The sequence below is a fragment of the Macaca nemestrina genome, chromosome 6 (assembly GCF_043159975.1).
Source record: "Macaca nemestrina isolate mMacNem1 chromosome 6, mMacNem.hap1, whole genome shotgun sequence".
In the NCBI taxonomy this organism is placed as follows: Eukaryota; Metazoa; Chordata; class Mammalia; order Primates; family Cercopithecidae; genus Macaca; species Macaca nemestrina.
The window spans coordinates 92,861,161-92,880,742 of record NC_092130.1 but is presented as its reverse complement, the minus strand read 5'-3'; the positions used below and the strand labels follow the sequence as shown (position 1 = coordinate 92,880,742).

Here is a 19,582-nt window from a genome sequence, read left to right as displayed (position 1 = left end):
GACACATAGTAAAGTCAACATATATGAATTGGTGAAAAGATATAGTTTAGTAAACAAAAACGATTTGCCTGTTATTATTTACAAATTTGTCTTTTAAAAAGCAATAATTAAATACTGAGCTTAAAAATACAAATCTTGTCATGTATTTATCTATACAATGTGTTAGAAATTTTCAGTGAATAAGTCTGTACTTAAACAAATATACTTGGTGGTACATATTGATATCAAAATAAAGAATATAGGGGCCGGGCATCGTGGCTTACACTTGTAATCCCAGCACTTTGGGAAGTTAAGGAGGGCAGATCTCCTGAGGTCCAGAGTTTGAGACCAGCCTGGCCAATGTGGTGGAACCCCATCTCTATCAAAAATACAAAAAAATTAGCTGGGCATGGTGGCAGGCACCTGTAATCCCAGCTACTTGGGAGGCTGAGGCAAGAGAATTGCTTGAACCTGGGAGGTGGAGGTTGCAGCGAGCCGAGATTGCGCCACTGCACTCTAGCCACCTGGGAGACAGAATGAGACTCTGTCTTAAAAAAAAAGAAAAAACAATACATATAATTATATATATATAAAAACTATATTTTTTATTTATATATATTATATATATACACACACACACAGTATATGTTGTCTATGTTTATGTGCTTGGAAATACTAGTTAATTTATATGATGGCTAAAAGAGTTAAAGCTGCTCAAATAATGAAGTTAAGAAAATATTAATTTACCACTTTCAAAATATATTCATAGGTATTATTTTAATATCCTTATAATATCACAGAATTCTTCAATGACTATATAATTATCTAGATTATTTTATTAAATTTGCAAAAACTGGGTAATTATGATATTTGGAAACATCACTTAGTCCTTACTAGAAGATTTTAGTTTTAATTTTTAGTAAAAACCTCTGAGATCACCCAAGTCATTGTTTGTTTGTTTGTCATAATTGTTTGTGGATGTTGCATTATAAGAGCTCCCTTGAAAACTATCTTACTTTCCCAAAGTAGTGCCAGTGACAAAAATGAATTTGAGTGCCATTCCTGAAATATAATAATGTCATATTTAAACACCCAGGAGGGAAATGTATACAGGTATTGTGGGCCACATAGTCTAATAAATGAGAACAATCCTAGTTATTTTTAGATTAGGTAACTAGAGTGTTATTATTTTTCATTGCACTTAATCTAGTTTAAACATCATGTTCAGTTAAACTTATATGACAAAACTTATCTGTTCTTATGAGAACAGTTTTCTCATTCCAATTCATCATCATTTTCTTTTCAAGCTGTTTATGGAAGTAACTGTCAGAACACTTGAGCTTATCACATTGAAAAGGAACGAGGGGCCGCGCACGGTGGCTCATGCCTGTAATTGCAGTACTTTGGAAGGCCGAGGTGAGTGGATCATTTGAGGTCAGGAGTTTGAGACCAGACCAAAGTGGTGAAACCCTATCTCTATTAAAAATACAAAAAAGCCAGGCGTGGCGGTGCGTGCCTGTAGTGCCAGCTACTCGGGAGGCTGAGGCAGGAGAATCGCTTGAACTCGGGAGGCAGTGAACTGAGATCGTGCCACTACACTCCAGTCTGGGCAACAGAGAGAGACTCCATCTCAAAATAAATAAATAAATAAATAAATAAATAAAATGAACAAGGGAATTAAATTAGGACTTTAATTAGAAGAATTGCTGTAATACTGTGATAGATACTACAGGAACATCTAAATGATTTTCACATATCAAATGTAATTTCATGTAAAATATAACAATAATAAAACTTAACCAAACCTGGTAATAAATAAATAATAAAACTAAAAAATAAGTGAGATCTTCCAAAGTAAATACGTTGTATGAATCACATCTAGAAGTCTAAACTGAAATTATTTAAATCAGAAATATGTATTATTGACTTAACTCCCCTATAATTAGAAGATAATCACTTGAAAAGTACAGGAAACTTTTTTTGCCTAGTATTAAAAGATTCATTATTAATGTGAAATAATTTCATTGTTACTGAAAATGTTCAATAGGTAATTAATTTGCATAATAATTTTTACCACATAATTTTGCAACAGGTCATAATGGAGTTAGATATAAATTTGTTCCTTACAAAGTAAAAGTGCTTAATAGCTAAATTAATTAAAGACATACATTATAGTAAATAATTCACAGTTATTTTTGTAATATTTATTAAGGTACTATCTCAACAAAAACATCTTGCTTTTAATTGCTTAACTTAAAATAAATATATTTGAGTTTTTGAAATGTGGTATGACAATAGTTTTGAAAATATTTCATTTAATTATATTGGCAAAGGCAACCTTAATATACAGTTTAAAATTGAAAGTCTGGTAAAAAATGAGGGAAAGGCCACCCTCTGGGACATGTAAGATACAAAGTCCAGAAGAAAGGTTATCAATCATATTCCAGGGTAGACACCAGCACAGGAGTTATCGTCTATGTATTGTCAACAACTTCCAAGGTCTTACCTTCAAGTAGCTTAGAGCTGGTACCACCTGTAACCTGTATGTGCTTCTATATACCCCACAGTAAGTGAATTCTCTAAGTTCTCAATGTGCATAAATCATCAGTGTGTCAGAATGTCCCTTTTTACTCTAAATTTTCTAAAAACTCTAAGAGACTACAGAAAAAAGTAGAGCCATATCCTAAGAAACCTAGACAATAGGCAGAATAAAGAACCTTAATTTGTTATATGTCTTTAAAATTTAATATAATAAAAGCAAACACCCGATAGGAATATATTTTACGGAACTCCCTAAGTGACTCTTTCTGATCTCCTTGTCAGGGCACAGAGAATAGAGGAAATGCTAGAATGTCAGATCATATGACAGTTGAAGGGAGGCATGCCACTATCACACGCATCTTCAAAGAGATGCCTGAATTTAAATATAAATATTATATAGATATAAAGCTAATTCACAGAAAAGTAAAAGTTTTCATTAAACACAACATGAAAAACTGGTTGGAAGACACAAGGCACAAACTAATGACAGGCAGGAGCATTTCTCCCTCTTTCATAGCCTTACTGTCTGTCTCATAAACCCCTCATCCCCAGCCTATCCACTCAACCCGTTTCCCAATTCCTCCATGCCCTAGAGTTCCACATTCTAGGTCTCCTCTTCTAGGACATCTACACCCTCAGGTGTCACTTCTTAGGCTCGTTCCTCACTGCACAGTGAAACTCATCCCTAGGCAGGGTTCTTATGATATGTCCCCCATTCAATCCTCCTTTAGGAAAATGGGAAGGTTTCTCCCCCACAATTGTTCCCCTAATCAGGCCTCCTATGGGTCAGAGGTGGCCTTACCCTTCCTAGAAATGCTGTAATCCAGGTATTGTTTTAAACTATGCTAAAGTTCCTTCCTGGAAGGTTCTCTATTCAGGTACTAATTCTCTATTTTTGCTGAATGAAGGTGAAATAGTCAGTGACATCAGTTTTTTTGTTCATCATGATATTAATAAGATGTTCACTGACAGACATCTTGGAGGTGCTCTTTAGCACAACTTCCAGTGTTGACTGAGCAGCCATCTTCAAGTTCCATGAAACAAAAATGGATGCAAGTGCTGTGCCTGGGACAGGCCAAAGAGGAGCTGAACCTGAGCTTGAGTTAACTTGGTGGGTGGATAGTTAAATGCTTTATGGGAAGGTTTCTAGGTTAGTTGGTTGGATTACTATTGGTCTATTTGGTTGCATGGTCAACCTACTTACTCAGCCTTCCCTTTCCATCCTTCTGTGCCCTGTACCTTTCTTCATCAACTCAGGCTCAATGTCCTTCCTCAATTACTTTAAGTTTAGCAAGTTTTTTTTTTTTTTTTTCCAATTCAAGATTTCTCTATGATAGTCATAGTTTAATTATTTTTGTGCAGTTTGTCAGGACTACAGTAATGAGTATCCCATTTTATATCATTATTTTATTTATATATATTTATATATCAAATTATTCAACAATATTTCCTATTTTATTTTATAAAGACCATGGCTGAAGAGAAAGAAAGAAAAAGAAAATGGGAAATAAATTTCTTACTATGGCTGAAGAGAAAGAACTATGTGGTATGTGTGTGTGTCTGTGATAAAGAATGGACGTGTCATGTATTCACATTTACATTATACCTCTCTATTTAAAGAGGTATCTCAATCTTGAGGAAAGTACACTGAGTGAGGATGGGGAATCACAAATCTGTAGCATTACTTCTGTCACTAAATATCTGTGAAAGCTTGGGCAAACAACATCACATGAGTCTCAGTTTCTTTATCTGAAGTCTCATCTGCATCTACATTCTGAATGTGCGTAATGATGTTGTGGTGCTCAGATCATACAATATACATTAAAGCAGTAGCAGTATGAACTTTCCCCTAACTGTCCAATAATTATAAGGCTATATCATTAGTATTCTTATGAACATGTGTTTGGGCCCACTTAGGCCCCATCCGATTGACTTTAGTCCCGTTACTACTTTTTCCCAGCCTTTTTTTTTTTTTTTTTTTTTTAGGCGAGTGGTGCCTTCTGCCTCTTTGTAAACACTTAAGGCAAATAACTGCTCTGTCATTTGATGCATCATTTCAAGTCCCTACTTTCTTCAGCTTCCAATAAGACAAATAAATAGTGTGCAACATTTTTGCTAGTGTGTGGGACAGCCCAAATGCATCCTCCTTTATTTTTACCTTTTATTTATAATAGAGGCTAACTGACTTATTTTATTTTTATTTCATTTTTTTAGAGATGGGGTCTCACTGTGTTGCCCAGCATGGTCTTGAGCTCCTGGGCTCCTACCGCTGAGGCCTCTAAAAGTGCTGGGATTACAGGCATGAGCCAGCGTGCCCTATCTGGTTTCAACACCCTGAATTTACTCTCAGGACCAAAGTGTCACTCTGGTGGTAGAAATTTTGGTCGTATACATAATCATAAACCAAAATGGGATCCATGTAACTTGAGTATCTGAGGCAATGTTGTCATTCTTTTCAGGTCACAAGATACCACTTCTATGCATATGGTACACTAAGTGAGACATCCTAGAGAATATGTATGCATTAATAACATACCACAAATATGAAAAGTACCATTTCAATGGATTATGCACTCTGAAAGCAAATAATATTGATTTTGGCCCAAATTTCAAAATAAATGTAGATGATGTACATAAAAATGTATATGCATACATATATGTGTGTGTGCATACACACACACACACACACACGTGAATACTTACTGTATTGACAATTTCTTCCCATAAATTCGCCTGGGCACTCGCAGGAATAGTTGGCAACAAGATCTGTACATATTCCACCATTTTTGCAAGGCTCAACTTCGCATTCATTTATGTCTAAGGAAGACAGAAAGGACAGAGGAAGAGAATTGGTAAAAAATGATTAGATACTGGAAAGTTTTAGACATTTGAAATACAAATGCCTTAGTAATGCTATTCCTTTGTGTGTGCAGGCATGTGTGTGTGTTTAGTCAGTAATACAAATGCTGCTTAAAACCAACAATTTATTAACCATTAAATTTAATAAATTTCAAATAAAATTCAGAATCCAGATGAAAGGCCAACAGAACTAAACCACTCTCCCATTCTGAAAATAAATATGAGTAGTTTGGGGAACTATTCAGTGTATCCTTAGAATTAAATCAAACAAATTAACCCTGATGGAAAGATGAATTGGTTTCACTTACAAGATCGAGAAACCTCCCCTGCAGCAACAACTGCCAATTAACACTGTCTCATTTCATCTTAATTCATTAAAATTCTAACTGACAGAGATGTTTTAGTTTCTAAATAGTTCGTCTTTGATGAATATGATGAGAAGCAAATTAGAGTTAATAGCTAAAGCTCGTTAAATGCAAAATATAATAAATGTAAATGGTGATCACTTCCTAATCTCATTCAAGGATTTCTAAAGTTAGGAAGACTAACGGGACTTACCTTTGATATGCTACTATTATATCTGATGCAAAATCACATGAAATATAAAATATTGAGCAAATTATACTACTTCCCTTGCTAATTTTGGACAACAGAGAAAACAAACATGATTTTGAACATAAAAGAAACAACGACTAATTCAATCAAATATCAATCACAGATACTCACAAATCATTCCCTTTTGGCACAGAACCATGCTGGATTCTGTGGGAGCTACTGCAGTAGCTGGAGAGCATGCACCACTCACCATCTTTTCCTCATCCTATAAGCTTTTCCAGTTGAGCTCCCTATCTGCTTTCATTTCCATAACTGTTTGTTGTTGTTGTTTTTAACTGTATTACAGACTTGGAAATTGGCTGTTTATGTGCCTTTAGCCCCTTTCACCTTGTCAGAAAGTGAGCTCCACAAACGAAGTTCCTATTCTGCCCTGTTCCTTGCATTCCTGAAAATACCACACTCAATCTGGACAACTACTGGGGCCCGATAAATGTTTCCTGACAAACTTTCTACCAGAACAATAGAAATAGTCCTGTGCCTAATCTTAAAAAATTTTATTCCAGATTTGTAATGTGCCTTCTGATACCCTATAATGTATCAAATGGTAGTTCTGAAATCTTGGGTTATTACAGTTGCTTAAAGCAAGATGATCATTAAATTACTTCTAAAAGGAAACAAGGAAAAAAGTATTTGAAAATCTCAATTTTGCCCTTTCTTTTGACATTTTGTCTTCTAATTAGTATCCCCTCCAGAAAGCAGAGTTGTTCACCCGCTCATTCTAAGTTCACTGTAGAAAGCCTGGTCTAAATTTTCTTAGGTGATAACTTGCTCTCAAAAAGTAGCCCTTTTGGTTTCTGGTTGACAATCACAGCTTAAGAATAGAGATAATTCGATTATGTAAAAAGACCAAATCTACGTCTGATTGGGGTGCCTGAAAGTGAGGGGGAAAATGGAACCAAGTTGGAAAACACTCTTCAGGATATCATCCAGGAGAACTTCCCCAACCTAGTAGGGCAGGCCAACATTCAAATCCAGGAAATACAGAGAACGCCACAAAGATACTCCTCGAGAAGAGCAACTCCAAGACACATAATTGCCAGATTCACCAAAGTTGAAATGAAGGAAAAAATCTTAAGGGCAGCCAGAGAGAAAGGTCGGGTTACCCACAAAGGGAAGCCCATCAGACTAACAGCAGATCTCTCGGCAGAAACTCTACAAGCCAGAAGAGAGTGGGGGCCAATATTCAACATTCTTAAAGAAAAGAATTTTAAACCCAGAATTTCATATCCAGCCAAACTAAGTTTCATAAGTGAAGGAGAAATAAAATCCTTTACAGATAAGCAAATGCTTAGAGATTTTGTCACCACTAGGCCTGCCTTACAAGAGACCCTGAAGGAAGCACTAAACATGGAAAGGAACAACCGGTACCAGCCATTGAAAAACATGCCAAAATGTAAAGACCATCGAGGCTAGGAAGAAACTGCATCAACTAACGAGCAAAATAACCAGTTAATATCATAATGGCAGGATCAAGTTCACACATAACAATCTTAACCTTAAATGTAAATGGACTAAATGCTCCAATTAAAAGACACAGACTGGCAAACTGGATAAAGAGTCAAGACCCATCAGTCTGCTGTATTCAGGAGACCCATCTCACACGCAGAGACATACATAGGCTCAAAATAAAGGGATGGAGGAAGATTTACCAAGCAAATGGAGAACAAAAAAAAGTGGGGGTTGCAATACTAGTCTCTGATAAAACAGACTTTAAACCATCAAAGATCAAAAGAGACAAAGAAGGCCATTACATAATGGTAAAGGGATCAATTCAACAGGAAGAGCTAACTATCCTAAATATATATGCACCCAATACAGGAGCACCCAGATTCATCAAGCAAGTCCTTAGAGACTTACAAAGAGACTTAGACTCCCATACAATAATAATGGGAGACTTCAACACTCCACTGTCAACATTAGACAGATCAACGAGACAGAAAGTTAACAAGGATATCCAGGAATTGAACTCATCTCTGCAGCAAGCAGACCTAATAGATATCTATAGAACTCTCCACCCCAAATCAACAGAATATACATTCTTCTCAGCACCACATCGTACTTACTCCAAAATCGACCACGTAATTGGAAGTAAAGCACTCCTCAGCAAATGTACAAGAACAGAAATTATAACAAACTGTCTCTCAGACCACAGTCCAATCAAACTAGAACTCAGGACTAAGAAACTCAATCAAAACCGCTCAACTACATGGAAACTGAACAACCTGCTCCTGAATGACTACTGGGTACATAACGAAATGAAGGCAGAAATAAAGATGTTCTTTGAAACCAATGAGAACAAAGATACAACATACCAGAATCTTTGGGACACATTTAAAGCAGTGTGTAGAGGGAAATTTATAGCACTAAATGCCCACAAGAGAAAGCAGGAAAGATCTAAAATTGACACTCTAACATCGCAATTAAAAGAACTAGAGAAGCAAGAGCAAACACATTCGAAAGCTAGCAGAAGGCTAGAAATAACTAAGATCAGAGCAGAACTGAAGGAGATAGAGACACAAAAAACTCTCCAAAAAATCAATGAATCCAGGAGTTGGTTTTTTGAAAAGATCAACAAAATTGACAGACCACTAGCAAGACTAATAAAGAAGAAAAGAGAGAAGAATCAAACCGACGCAATTAAAAATGATAAAGGGGATATCACCACCGACCCCACAGAAATACAAAGTACCATCAGAGAATACTATAAACACCTCTACGCAAATAAACTGGAAAATCTAGAAGAAATGGATAATTTCCTGGACACTTACACTCTTCCAAGACTAAACCAGGAAGAAGTTGAGTCCCTGAATAGACCAATAGCAGGCTCTGAAATTGAGGCAATAATTAATAGCCTACCAACCAAAAAAAGTCCAGGACCAGATGGATTCACAGCTGAATTCTACCAGAGGTACAAGGAGGAGTTGGTACCATTGCTTCTGAAACTATTCCAATCAATAGAAAAAGAGGGAATCCTCCCTAACTCATTTTATGAGGCCAACATCATCCTGATACCAAAGCCTGGCAGAGACACAACAAAAAAAGAGAATCTTAGACCAATATCCCTGATGAACATCGATGCAAAAATCCTCAATAAAATACTGGCAAACCGGATTCAGCAACACATCAAAAAGCTTATCCACCATGATCAAGTGGGCTTCATCCCTGGGATGCAAGGCTGGTTCAACATTCGCAAATCAATAAACATAATCCAGCATATAAACAGAACCAAAGACAAGAACCACATGATTATCTCAATAGATGCAGAAAAGGCTTTTGACAAAATTCAACAGCCTTCATGCTAAAAACGCTCAATAAATTCGGTATTGATGGAACGTACCTCAAAATAATAAGAGCTATTTATGACAAACCCACAGCCAATATCATACTGAATGGGCAAAAACTGGAAAAATTCCCTTTGAAAACTGGCACAAGACAGGGATGCCCTCTCTCACCACTCCTATTTAACATAGTGTTGGAAGTTCTGGCTAGGGCAATAAGGCAAGAGAAAGAAATCAAGGGTATTCAGTTAGGAAAAGAAGAAGTCAAATTGTCCCTGTTTGCAGATGACATGATTGTATATTTAGAATACCCCATTGTCTCAGCCCAAAATCTCCTTAAGCTGATAAGCAACTTCAGCAAAGTCTCAGGATACAAAATTAATGTGCAAAAATCACAAGCATTCTTATACACCAGTAACAGACAAACAGAGAGCCAAATCAGGAATGAACTTCCATTCACAATTGCTTCAAAGAGAATCAAATACCTAGGAATCCAACTGACAAGGGATGTAAAGGACCTCTTCAAGGAGAACTACAAACCACTGCTCAGTGAAATCAAAGAGGACACAAACAAATGGAAGAACATACCATGCTCATGGATAGGAAGAATCAATATCGTGAAAATGGCCATACTGCCCAAGGTAATTTATAGATTCAATGCCTACCCATCAAGCTACCAATGAGTTTCTTCACAGAATTGGAAAAAACTGCTTTAGAGTTCATATGGAACCAAAAAAGAGCCCGCATCTCCAAGACAATCCTAAGTCAAAAGAACAAAGCTGGAGGCATCACGCTACCTGACTTCAAACTATACTACAAGGCTACAGTAACCAAAACAGCATGGTACTGGTACCAAAACAGAGATATAGACCAATGGAACAGAACAGAGTCCTCAGAAATAATACCACACATCTACAGCCATCTGATCTTTGACAAACCTGAGAGAAACAAGAAATGGGGAAAGGATTCCCTATTTAATAAATGGTGCTGGGAAAATTGGCTAGCCATAAGTAGAAAGCTGAAACTGGATCCTTTCCTTACTCCTTATACGAAAATTAATTCCAGATGGATTAGAGACTTAAATGTTAGACCTAATACCATAAAAATCCTAGAGGAAAACCTAGGTAGTACCATTCAGGACATAGGCATGGGCAAAGACTTCATGTCTAAAACACCAAAAGCAACGGCAGCAAAAGCCAAAATTGACAAATGGGATCTCATTAAACTAAAGAGCTTCTGCACAGCAAAAGAAACTACCATCGGAGTGAACAGGCAACCTACAGAATGGGAGGAAATTTTTGCAATCTACTCATCTGACAAAGGGCTAATATCCAGAACCTACAAAGAACTCAAACAAATTTACAAGAAAAAAACAAACAACCCCATCAAAAAGTAGGCAAAGGATATGAACAGACATTTCTCAAAAGAAGACATTCATACAGCCAACAGACACATGAAAAAATGCTCATCATCACTGGCCATCAGAGAAATGCAAATCAAAACCACAATGAGATACCATCTCACACCAGTTAGAATGGCGATCATTAAAAAGTCAGGAAACAACAGGTGCTGGAGAGGATGTGGAGAAATAGGAACACTTTTACACTGTTGGTGGGATTGTAAACTAGTTCAACCATTATGGAAAACAGTATGGCGATTCCTCAAGGATCTAGAACTAGATGTACCATATGACCCAGCCATCCCATTACTGGGTATATACCCAAAGGATTATAAATCATGCTGCTATAAAGACACATGCACACGTATGTTTATTGCAGCACTATTCACAATAGCAAAGACTTGGAATCAACCCAAATGTCCATCAGTGACAGATTCGATAAATAAAATGTGGCACATATACACCATGGAATACTATGCAGCCATCAAAAAGGATGAGTTTGTGTCCTTTGTAGGGACATGGATGCAGCTGGAAACCATCATTCTTAGCAAACTATCACAAGAACAGAAAACCAAACACCGCATGTTCTCACTCATAGGTGGGAACTGAACAATGAGATCACTTGGACTCAGGAAGGGGAACATCACACACCGGGGCCTATCATAGGGGGGGCTGAGGGGGGAGGGATTGCATTGGGAGTTATACCTGATGTAAATGACGAGTTGATGGGTGCAGCACACCAACATGGCACAAGTATACATATGTAACAAACCTGCACGTTATGCACATGTACCCTACAACTTAAAGTATAATAATAATAAATAAATTTAAAAAAAAAAAGAATAGAGATAATTCATGACTGTGTTCAGAAAAAAATAAAAATAATTTGAGTACCTCATAACTTCAAATAATGGGATAAAATCAGAATCTGCTAATCTCTAAAAAGATGGATCTATATGCTATAAAGTGTGAGAGACTCGGCCGGGAGCGGTGGCTCACACCTGTCATTCCAGCACTTTGGAAGGCCAAGGCGGGCTGATCACAAGGCCAGTAGTGCGAGACCAGCCTGGCCAACACGGTGAAACCCTGTCTCTGCTAAAAATACAAAAATTATCTGGGAGTGGTGGCGTGTGCCTATAATCCCAGCTACTTAGGAGGCTGAGGCAAGATAATTGCTTAAACCCAGGAGGCTGAGGTTGCAGTGAGCCGAAACTGAGCCACTGCACTCCAGCCTGGGCGACAGAGCTAGACTCTGTCTCGGGGAAAAAAAAGTATGATAGACTCCTAAATATTTGATACTGAAACTGTACAAAAATGAAGGATGGATGAGGGGGAGGGAGGGAGGTGGGGAGGGAGGGAAGGAGGGAGGGAGGGGAAAGAAAAGAAGGTGAGTATAAGTCATTTCTTTCCTTTTTAAAAATATAATAAAATACTCAGGTCTATTTGCTCTTACCAAAATTTCACTTAGTCTTAATATTAAACTATATTTATATTGGACTAACACGCAAACCATTTTCATTAAATTTTGTAAGCCACATGAAAATCTCCATGCTACTTATTGCTGCCAACTCAGTGTATGACAATAACAATGTCTGGCTACCTTGCAACATGCCCAGTATGTCTTTATCTGTATCTTCTCTACTACAATTTGTTTTAGATGAGAACATGTCACTGGTTAACGTCTTCATATCTTAGAGAAAACATTGCCATAATTTGTAAAGTTAGATGCGAAAATTTATTCTCATATATACTTAGAGAGAGGAAACTGAGTGGTCATGTCCGAAGGACCCACATAAGCAAAAGGTAATTTGACCTTAGACAAGAAGAAAAAGTTTCATTAAGATTAATAAGGATGTGATATAGATGGTGGTCAGTTTCCAAGCTGGGAGCCAGAATGAATCACAACTTTGAAGAAGAATGCTAATGATATGATGGTGTGTTTAGGTACAGGAGTAAAGTATTTTGAGCAGAGAAGATGAAAGAGAGTGCTAGAATCCCATATCAGAGAATGTAGATACGGACCACATTATGATGCATCCTTAGTACAGGCTGAGGGAACCGGGTTTCATTTTTTTGGCAATGAACATTTGGAGCAGGATGAGAAGGATGAGAGGGTATTTCCTTCACCCTTCTACTTTAGAAGAACCTAGTGAAGCCATATGTGAGATGGACTTGAGAAACGAATAAAGGAAGATGGGACAGAAACCCACACAAGATTTGATATTAATAGGTACAACATATATTTTAAGTCTCCTGTAAGAGACTCTGTGCATTTTCTCATTTTAAGATTGAAATATATCATGAGTAAAATCAAACCCAGCTCTTGCTGATTTGTAATGTTAATAGAAGGAAGTTCTCATAGCCAATGTGAGAACAATCAAGAATTATTATACATTCTATTAATGATAGAAAGACCCTGCCGTTTTTTGCCTCCTTAAATCTTCCAAGTCTTTACACAATAAGTAGTAATTAAAATATGTGAGTGTAAATCTAATTGAGACAAATCAACCTTTAAACCTTCCACTTGTAGGCTCATCAGGTCCCATCTATAAACTGTCAGCAAAGCAAGTTATAATTAAGGACATCCAATTCTGAAAAATCAACAGTTAACACCTTTACCCAGAGGTTAACATGAAGTGGAATGAATTGGAATGGCATTTGCTGAAGTGGAAATGCTTTGTAGACACACTCAATTTGTGATAGAATGACCTTTTCATTGTTTAAATGTGCATTTTTCAATGTTTTTAAAACTCAAAAACTACTTAAATCTAAATTCATAAATATACACATTATCTTGAGATACGCATATTTTTTAATATAGTAGCTAAGTTAGTAAAACACTTCCGCATATGTACACGCCCAGTAACACACAAGCTTAGGGAACAGTTGCAAATTATGCAGAAGCATTTACGTATTTGTATAATATGGGAGTTCTTTCAGCAGCGAAGGCTATTGGCACTGTCATTAACACTGCAAACAACCTAGATGGAAACCAACCTCAATTTGTATAAATCATGTTTAATTAAACGCTAGATAAAAATGTTCACAGAATATAATGCAATGAAATGAAACTTAAACATATTTGCAATAAATTACATACATTTATCTTCATCACAGATCAAGACATTATCATTCCCAGAAAAAGTCCACATCCATTCCAAATACACTGCTGAGATATGCCAGTTTATTAACGAAGAAAAAAATGATAAAGTAGTCCCCATATGAAATAGAAATTTCCATATTTGGTCAGATTTATACTTTGTTTATAATAACATCATTTATAAGGTCTTGCTTCATAAAACAACTTCAAAATATGACTTTATAATCAAGACAGTCAACTGAGTCCATAAAACTTTGCTGCTGAACTTCTTGTGTCACCGAGGCACAGTGATGAGAACTGCATATGAGTTTCCAAATGTAAACTCATGACTTACCCTTATTTCCTGAAATGTTATATATATAATATATATGACATTATAATATATATATAAAATATATATTTATATATATATATTACATTTTGTTTTGATTTTTTGGTGGAAGAAGAAAGTAGAAGAAAGAAGAAGGAGAAGAAGAGGGAGGACAGAAAATAATAAAAGATAAATAGTTGAATTTCTCTGAAAGGAAACACAAGTTACTTTGAACCAAAAAAGTACTTTACAAGTATTTCCAGTTCCTTGCTTCTTTTATAACTACACAGATTCATTGATTTTATACACATAACTCAGACTCTTTATCAATGTGTCACGCGTAACCCACATTATAGATTTGTAAATGTATTTGATAGTCTACCCACTTTGGCTTGGGTTTTTCCTAACAGAAATGCACACTCTGGAGATTTTGCTGTGAGAAGCCTTCTCCAGTAATTGACAAACTACCCATATATATGTATATATACATATTAAGATCACGTTGAGGACTCCTCCCTTAGGCAATTCACCTTATGCACATCCACATCCTGAGAAATGCTCAGTTACACCTGGTCTTCTTTGTTCTGGATCTTTGTCAGAACTCTTCTTGTACAGATTATAGCCAAAAGCCCATGAAATTGAATTTGGAGTGGTAGGCTGTCAAAGAGTTAACATGGAAATTATATAGTTAATTCCTTATTGGTGCCTTCAAAACAAAGCATTGTCTGGGCATGATTTCTTGTCACAGAAATAGTGTGGCTTCTTCTCAGAGAATTATATTTAAAAATTCAGTAATCTCATTGTTCTTTATAGATTCCGCTAGTTGGCCAGAGATGAGATAGAGAATTCTTGAGTCTAATTCCCAGGAACCACCTCCTCTGGAGACTTTTAAAACTAATTAATAACTAATTAATTAGTTTGTTTTCAAGTGGCTCACCTTTGCAATCTGCAGAGTAGGAATGGTAGCAGTTTTCACTTCTGGGACATCATTATCGTAGCTCATCCTTGAGTTCTCTCAGAACTCCTCAGGAAAATGTCATTTGTCCCCAGTAGTGTAACCACATTTATTTTGCCAACATGGCTTAGATATTTTGAATACTGACCACCATTTGGACCAGGACATCTAATCCTTCTGGGAATAGATATCTATCTAACCTCCTCCTAGTGAAGACAAAGACAATCTATTTCAACCATAAATCTATCTCCTCTTCATAAGTAAGTACATTCAGGCCCCCACAAACATCAAAAAGGAACATGGTTCTTGGGCTGAACATACTTTTTGGATATATTAAAAGGAGACAATGATAGACGGCGCCCCCTCAACTTTTTTTCTTTTGTGAAGACAAAATTTCTCAACTTCTTTATGTCTTTCCCTTGCGCTATCTTTCCTCCAGCAATATTGCTATTGACTGCTAATTAGTCAGCAAGACCTTCTTTTCCAGAGCCTGCTATTTTTTGATCCTTAACAACACATCTTCCCTGAGCTCCCCATTAGCTATTAAATATTCTCCAGACCTCCCATGAGTGATTGCCTTTTAAAGTTCGACCTTTTATATTTTTCCTTATTTAAAGTATATGGTCTTTCAACTTCTCTTTAAAGATTGAATTTCTCTTTAAGATGAATTTCTAAGAATTCAGTTCTCCTACTCTGATGCTGAACTTAATTATGTCACAATCAGAATTATCTAGATAATTTATTTCTCAGTCATTTCTGTGACCAGTTTGCTATATATTTAAATCTTCTGTTCTTGAACCCCCTTTTGATCTGGCTTTCTGCTATATTACTAGTAATTCATGTTAAAGTAGCTAATTAAAATCAGCATTATTCAGTCAGAACATATCACACACAAACCTTTTATAATAATTTATTGATAATCTTCACTTACCAACAACAGTAGTTAAACAAAAGCCCCAAATCCAAGAGATATTTATCCATTGCCTCTTCCTAACAAAGATCATATTCTCTGTCCATCTCTATCCTGACATCCTAGTATTTATTTTAAGATCTTTATTTAGATGCAAATACCTTTGATACTAGTACCCAGGCAATACTCTTCCCAATTATTTGGGTTGTTTATATTAATTATTCCAATAAAGTTTTATTTGCATTTATACAGATATTTGGCCAGTAAGACAAGACAGCTATTCTAACAGATATAAAAGCCAAAACCAGGGGAGACAGAGGAGAAGTTAAGGAAGAGGTAATCAAGAGGGTGTTATGCCTCTATAACTCAAATATTTGATGACTTTATATATATAAATAAATAAATATATGTATGCAGAAGCCAATAAGAACAGATGCCTCTTTCAGTAAACATTTTCACAAAAAAGCAAACCATAACATGGGATGTTACCTCAGTGACATGTAGCATAGTTGCTTGCCCTGCACTAAATATTTGTTAATTGGTAAGAAAGAACCAGGAATATTAGTAACCTTGGGATCATCATGTATATACTGTAACAGTGAGTCCCTTGCTTGGGTAAAGTGCTCCATCCTATTTCTAACGGGATTCTATTAAGGAAAAATGAAATTAGAGCAAGGATTCTTTTAAAAGTTGGAGCTCTTAAGGCATATCAATGCACAAGTCTTACACTTAGAGATTCTGACTTAAATGGTCTTGGGAGAGACAAAGGGAGCAATACATTTTTTTTTAAAGGCATTCCAGTGACTCTGAAGGGTAGCCAGTGTTTGTAAACACTGAACAGAACCTCTGCTTATGAAGCACATCCATCCATTCACCCTTCCTTCTTTCCTTGCCTCCCTTCCTCCGTCCCACGCTCCCTCCTTTCCTTCCTTCCCTTCCTCCCTGTTTCCCTCCCTCCCTCCCTCCCTCCCTCCCTCCCTTCCTTCCTGCCTTCCTTCCTTCTTTTCCATGCATCCATCCATCCTTAGTTCTATACTAGGTACTAAGAATGCAACAATTAATATGTCACGATCTGTAGCATTTCTGAAGCTCTTATAGTACAGTAGATAGACAAGGAATTAATCAGTTACAGTGTAAGGTAACAAGGGTTATAATAGGAAAATGCACAGTCTCTCAAAGGAACTCCAAATATCAAAACTAAATTGGTTTGTCAGACTAGGGGATGTTGAGTTTTAGAGAAGGAGTCTAGCTGACTAGGGAAAAGTGCTTTTGAATTAGATGGAATTATAAATAATTGACTCTATAAAGTTATTTTTCTAAATTAATATGTATTTCATTTTTCCTGATATCAGTAGTCTGCAGATCTAAGAGTGATTACTCATTGTCCCATAGTTCTTTTCTCCAAGTATGCAAGGTATTTATTTCCTGGTTTCCTTTTTTTTTTTTTTTTGAGACAGAGTCTCCTTCTGTCGCCCAGGCTGGAGTGCAGTGGCACGATCTCGGCTCACTGCAAGCTCCGCCTCCCGGGTTCAAGCCACTCTCCTGCCTCAGCCTCCTGAGTAGCTGGGACTACAGGTGCCCACCACCACGCCCGGCTAATTTTTTTGTATTTTTAGTAGAGACGGGGTTTCACCGTGTTAGCCAGGATGGTCTGGATCTCCTGACTTCGTGATCCACCTGCCTCGGCCTCCCAAAGTACTGGGATCACAGGCGCGAGCCACTTTATTTTTATTATTTATACAATTGCATATTTTGATGCTTTATCTAAAATTAACTACTCTATTCTTTCAGCTGCATGTCAAATTAGTTCTCTCTGGTTTTAGCAGTCAATCTTAATGACAGACCATTTTGAAGTTTTTCCTATAGTGAGTTATCAGAAACCCCAAACTGGCTAGATGAGCTAGGATTTGTACGGGAAACACAGCTATTATTCACATAGCTTGCCTTTAACCATTTGTTCACTAATTCATTCATTAGAATTCTGAGGAGCACTTTCCACGACTCAGGCATTAAAATACATAACTGGATATATCAGTAAAGAGAAACAGCTCCTGTTCTAAGATATCGCTCATTTTCTATTCTTCTACACAGGAGACAGACAATTATAATATGGTGAAATATGTGCTTTAGAGCATTATCTACAAAATATACTAAGATTATAGAAAAAGCAGTAGTTTTGCCTAAAGGAGATATGGAAGATTGCTTGCAGGAGGTAATATATTTGGTGCTTAAAGAATGAGCAGGAATCTTTATAGCTGTATTAAATTAGGAAGAAACACAAAAGAACATGTTTTCAGAGACAGCTGAGCACTTTGAATTTCTGAAGCATGCACAGGGACTGTATGGGGGAAACTCTGCATAATGGCGACTGTGTAGTCTGGGACCAGATTTCTATGGCCATATCAATCAAGTTAAGGAGTTTGAACTTTAGTCCTTGGATACTGGAGAGTTAATAGAGAACTCAAGAAGGGTGGAAGGGGACATGGGATTGAATAGATCTGTATTTTAGAAGCTCATTCACATTCTCTAAAATTTCATTATTGGTATCATTTTGGAAAAATAATTCAAAAAGTGAGAAGGGATATTTATGTTGAGTCCATATTACTCAGACTAGGTAGTAGGATGGCTATAACCATGTTTGGTATGTTTAAACACTTAGCTTGGTTCGAAATGTATATAGGCTTCCTAATATTTACGGTTGCCAGATTTGGCAAAGAAAAACACAGAGTGTCCATGCAAATATTTGAGACATATTTGTAAGAAAATCTTTTTTTATCTGAAACTCAAATTTACCTGGGCACCTTTTATCTAGAAACCCTACTCGAATTGTCAATTAGATGTGATTTCTCCATATTTTGTTTTCCCTTTTCTTTCTTTTTTTTTTTTTTTTTTTTTTGAGATGGAGTCTGGCTCTGTCGCCCGGGCTGGAGTGCAGTGGCCGGATCTCAGCTCACTGCAAGCTCTGCCTCCCGGGTTCACACCATTCTCCTGCCTCAGCCTCCCGAGTAGCTGGGACTACAGGCACCCGCCACCTCGCCCGGCCAGTTTTTTGTATTTTTTAGTAGAGACGGGGTTTCACCGTGTTAGACAGGATGGTCTCGATCTCCTGACCTCATGATCCTCCCGTCTCGGCCTCCCAAAGTGCTGGGATTACAGGCTCGAGCCACCGCGCCCGGCCTTGTCTTCCCTTTTCTATGAGCATTTTAATTTTCAGCATATGATCATGCTTTACATTTTGTATATTCGGCAGACCCCAACAAAAACTACCTAGAGTGGAAAATCATAATGGACAAAGAATCTTCCTTAGGCTTTTGCTGAAATTAAAATTTGTTGCTTGCATTCTGTTTATAATTTTACAGTTTACCTCTACATAAGGTTTAATAATACAAGTATAGCCAAACAGCACTTCAGGATGGCAGTTAATGGATAACAATTAGCATATCCTTCCACTTGTAGATTACTTATTACATACAAAACACTGTTCTAAGCCTTTTATATGTGTTAACACACTCTACAAGCTAATTGCTATTATTATTATGCCTGTTTTACAGATGAGGAAATTAATAGATTGAAAGTGTAAATAAGTTGCCCAGAGTCACACAGGTGGCCAAAGTGAGATTAAAGCCCAGATAATTT

The 19,582-nt window shown here is 36.8% G+C and overlaps 1 protein-coding gene across 1 annotated transcript in view; it reads right to left on the bottom strand.

Moving 5' to 3' along the window:
* LOC105475034 (EGF like repeats and discoidin domains 3) overlaps positions 1–19,582 on the bottom strand; it is a 456,215-nt gene that overhangs the window by 187,736 nt on the left and 248,897 nt on the right. The window contains exon 5 of the mRNA XM_011729971.3: positions 5,224–5,337. Coding sequence (XP_011728273.1) covers positions 5,224–5,337 — 114 coding nt within the window. The remainder of the gene's footprint in view (positions 1–5,223; positions 5,338–19,582) is intronic.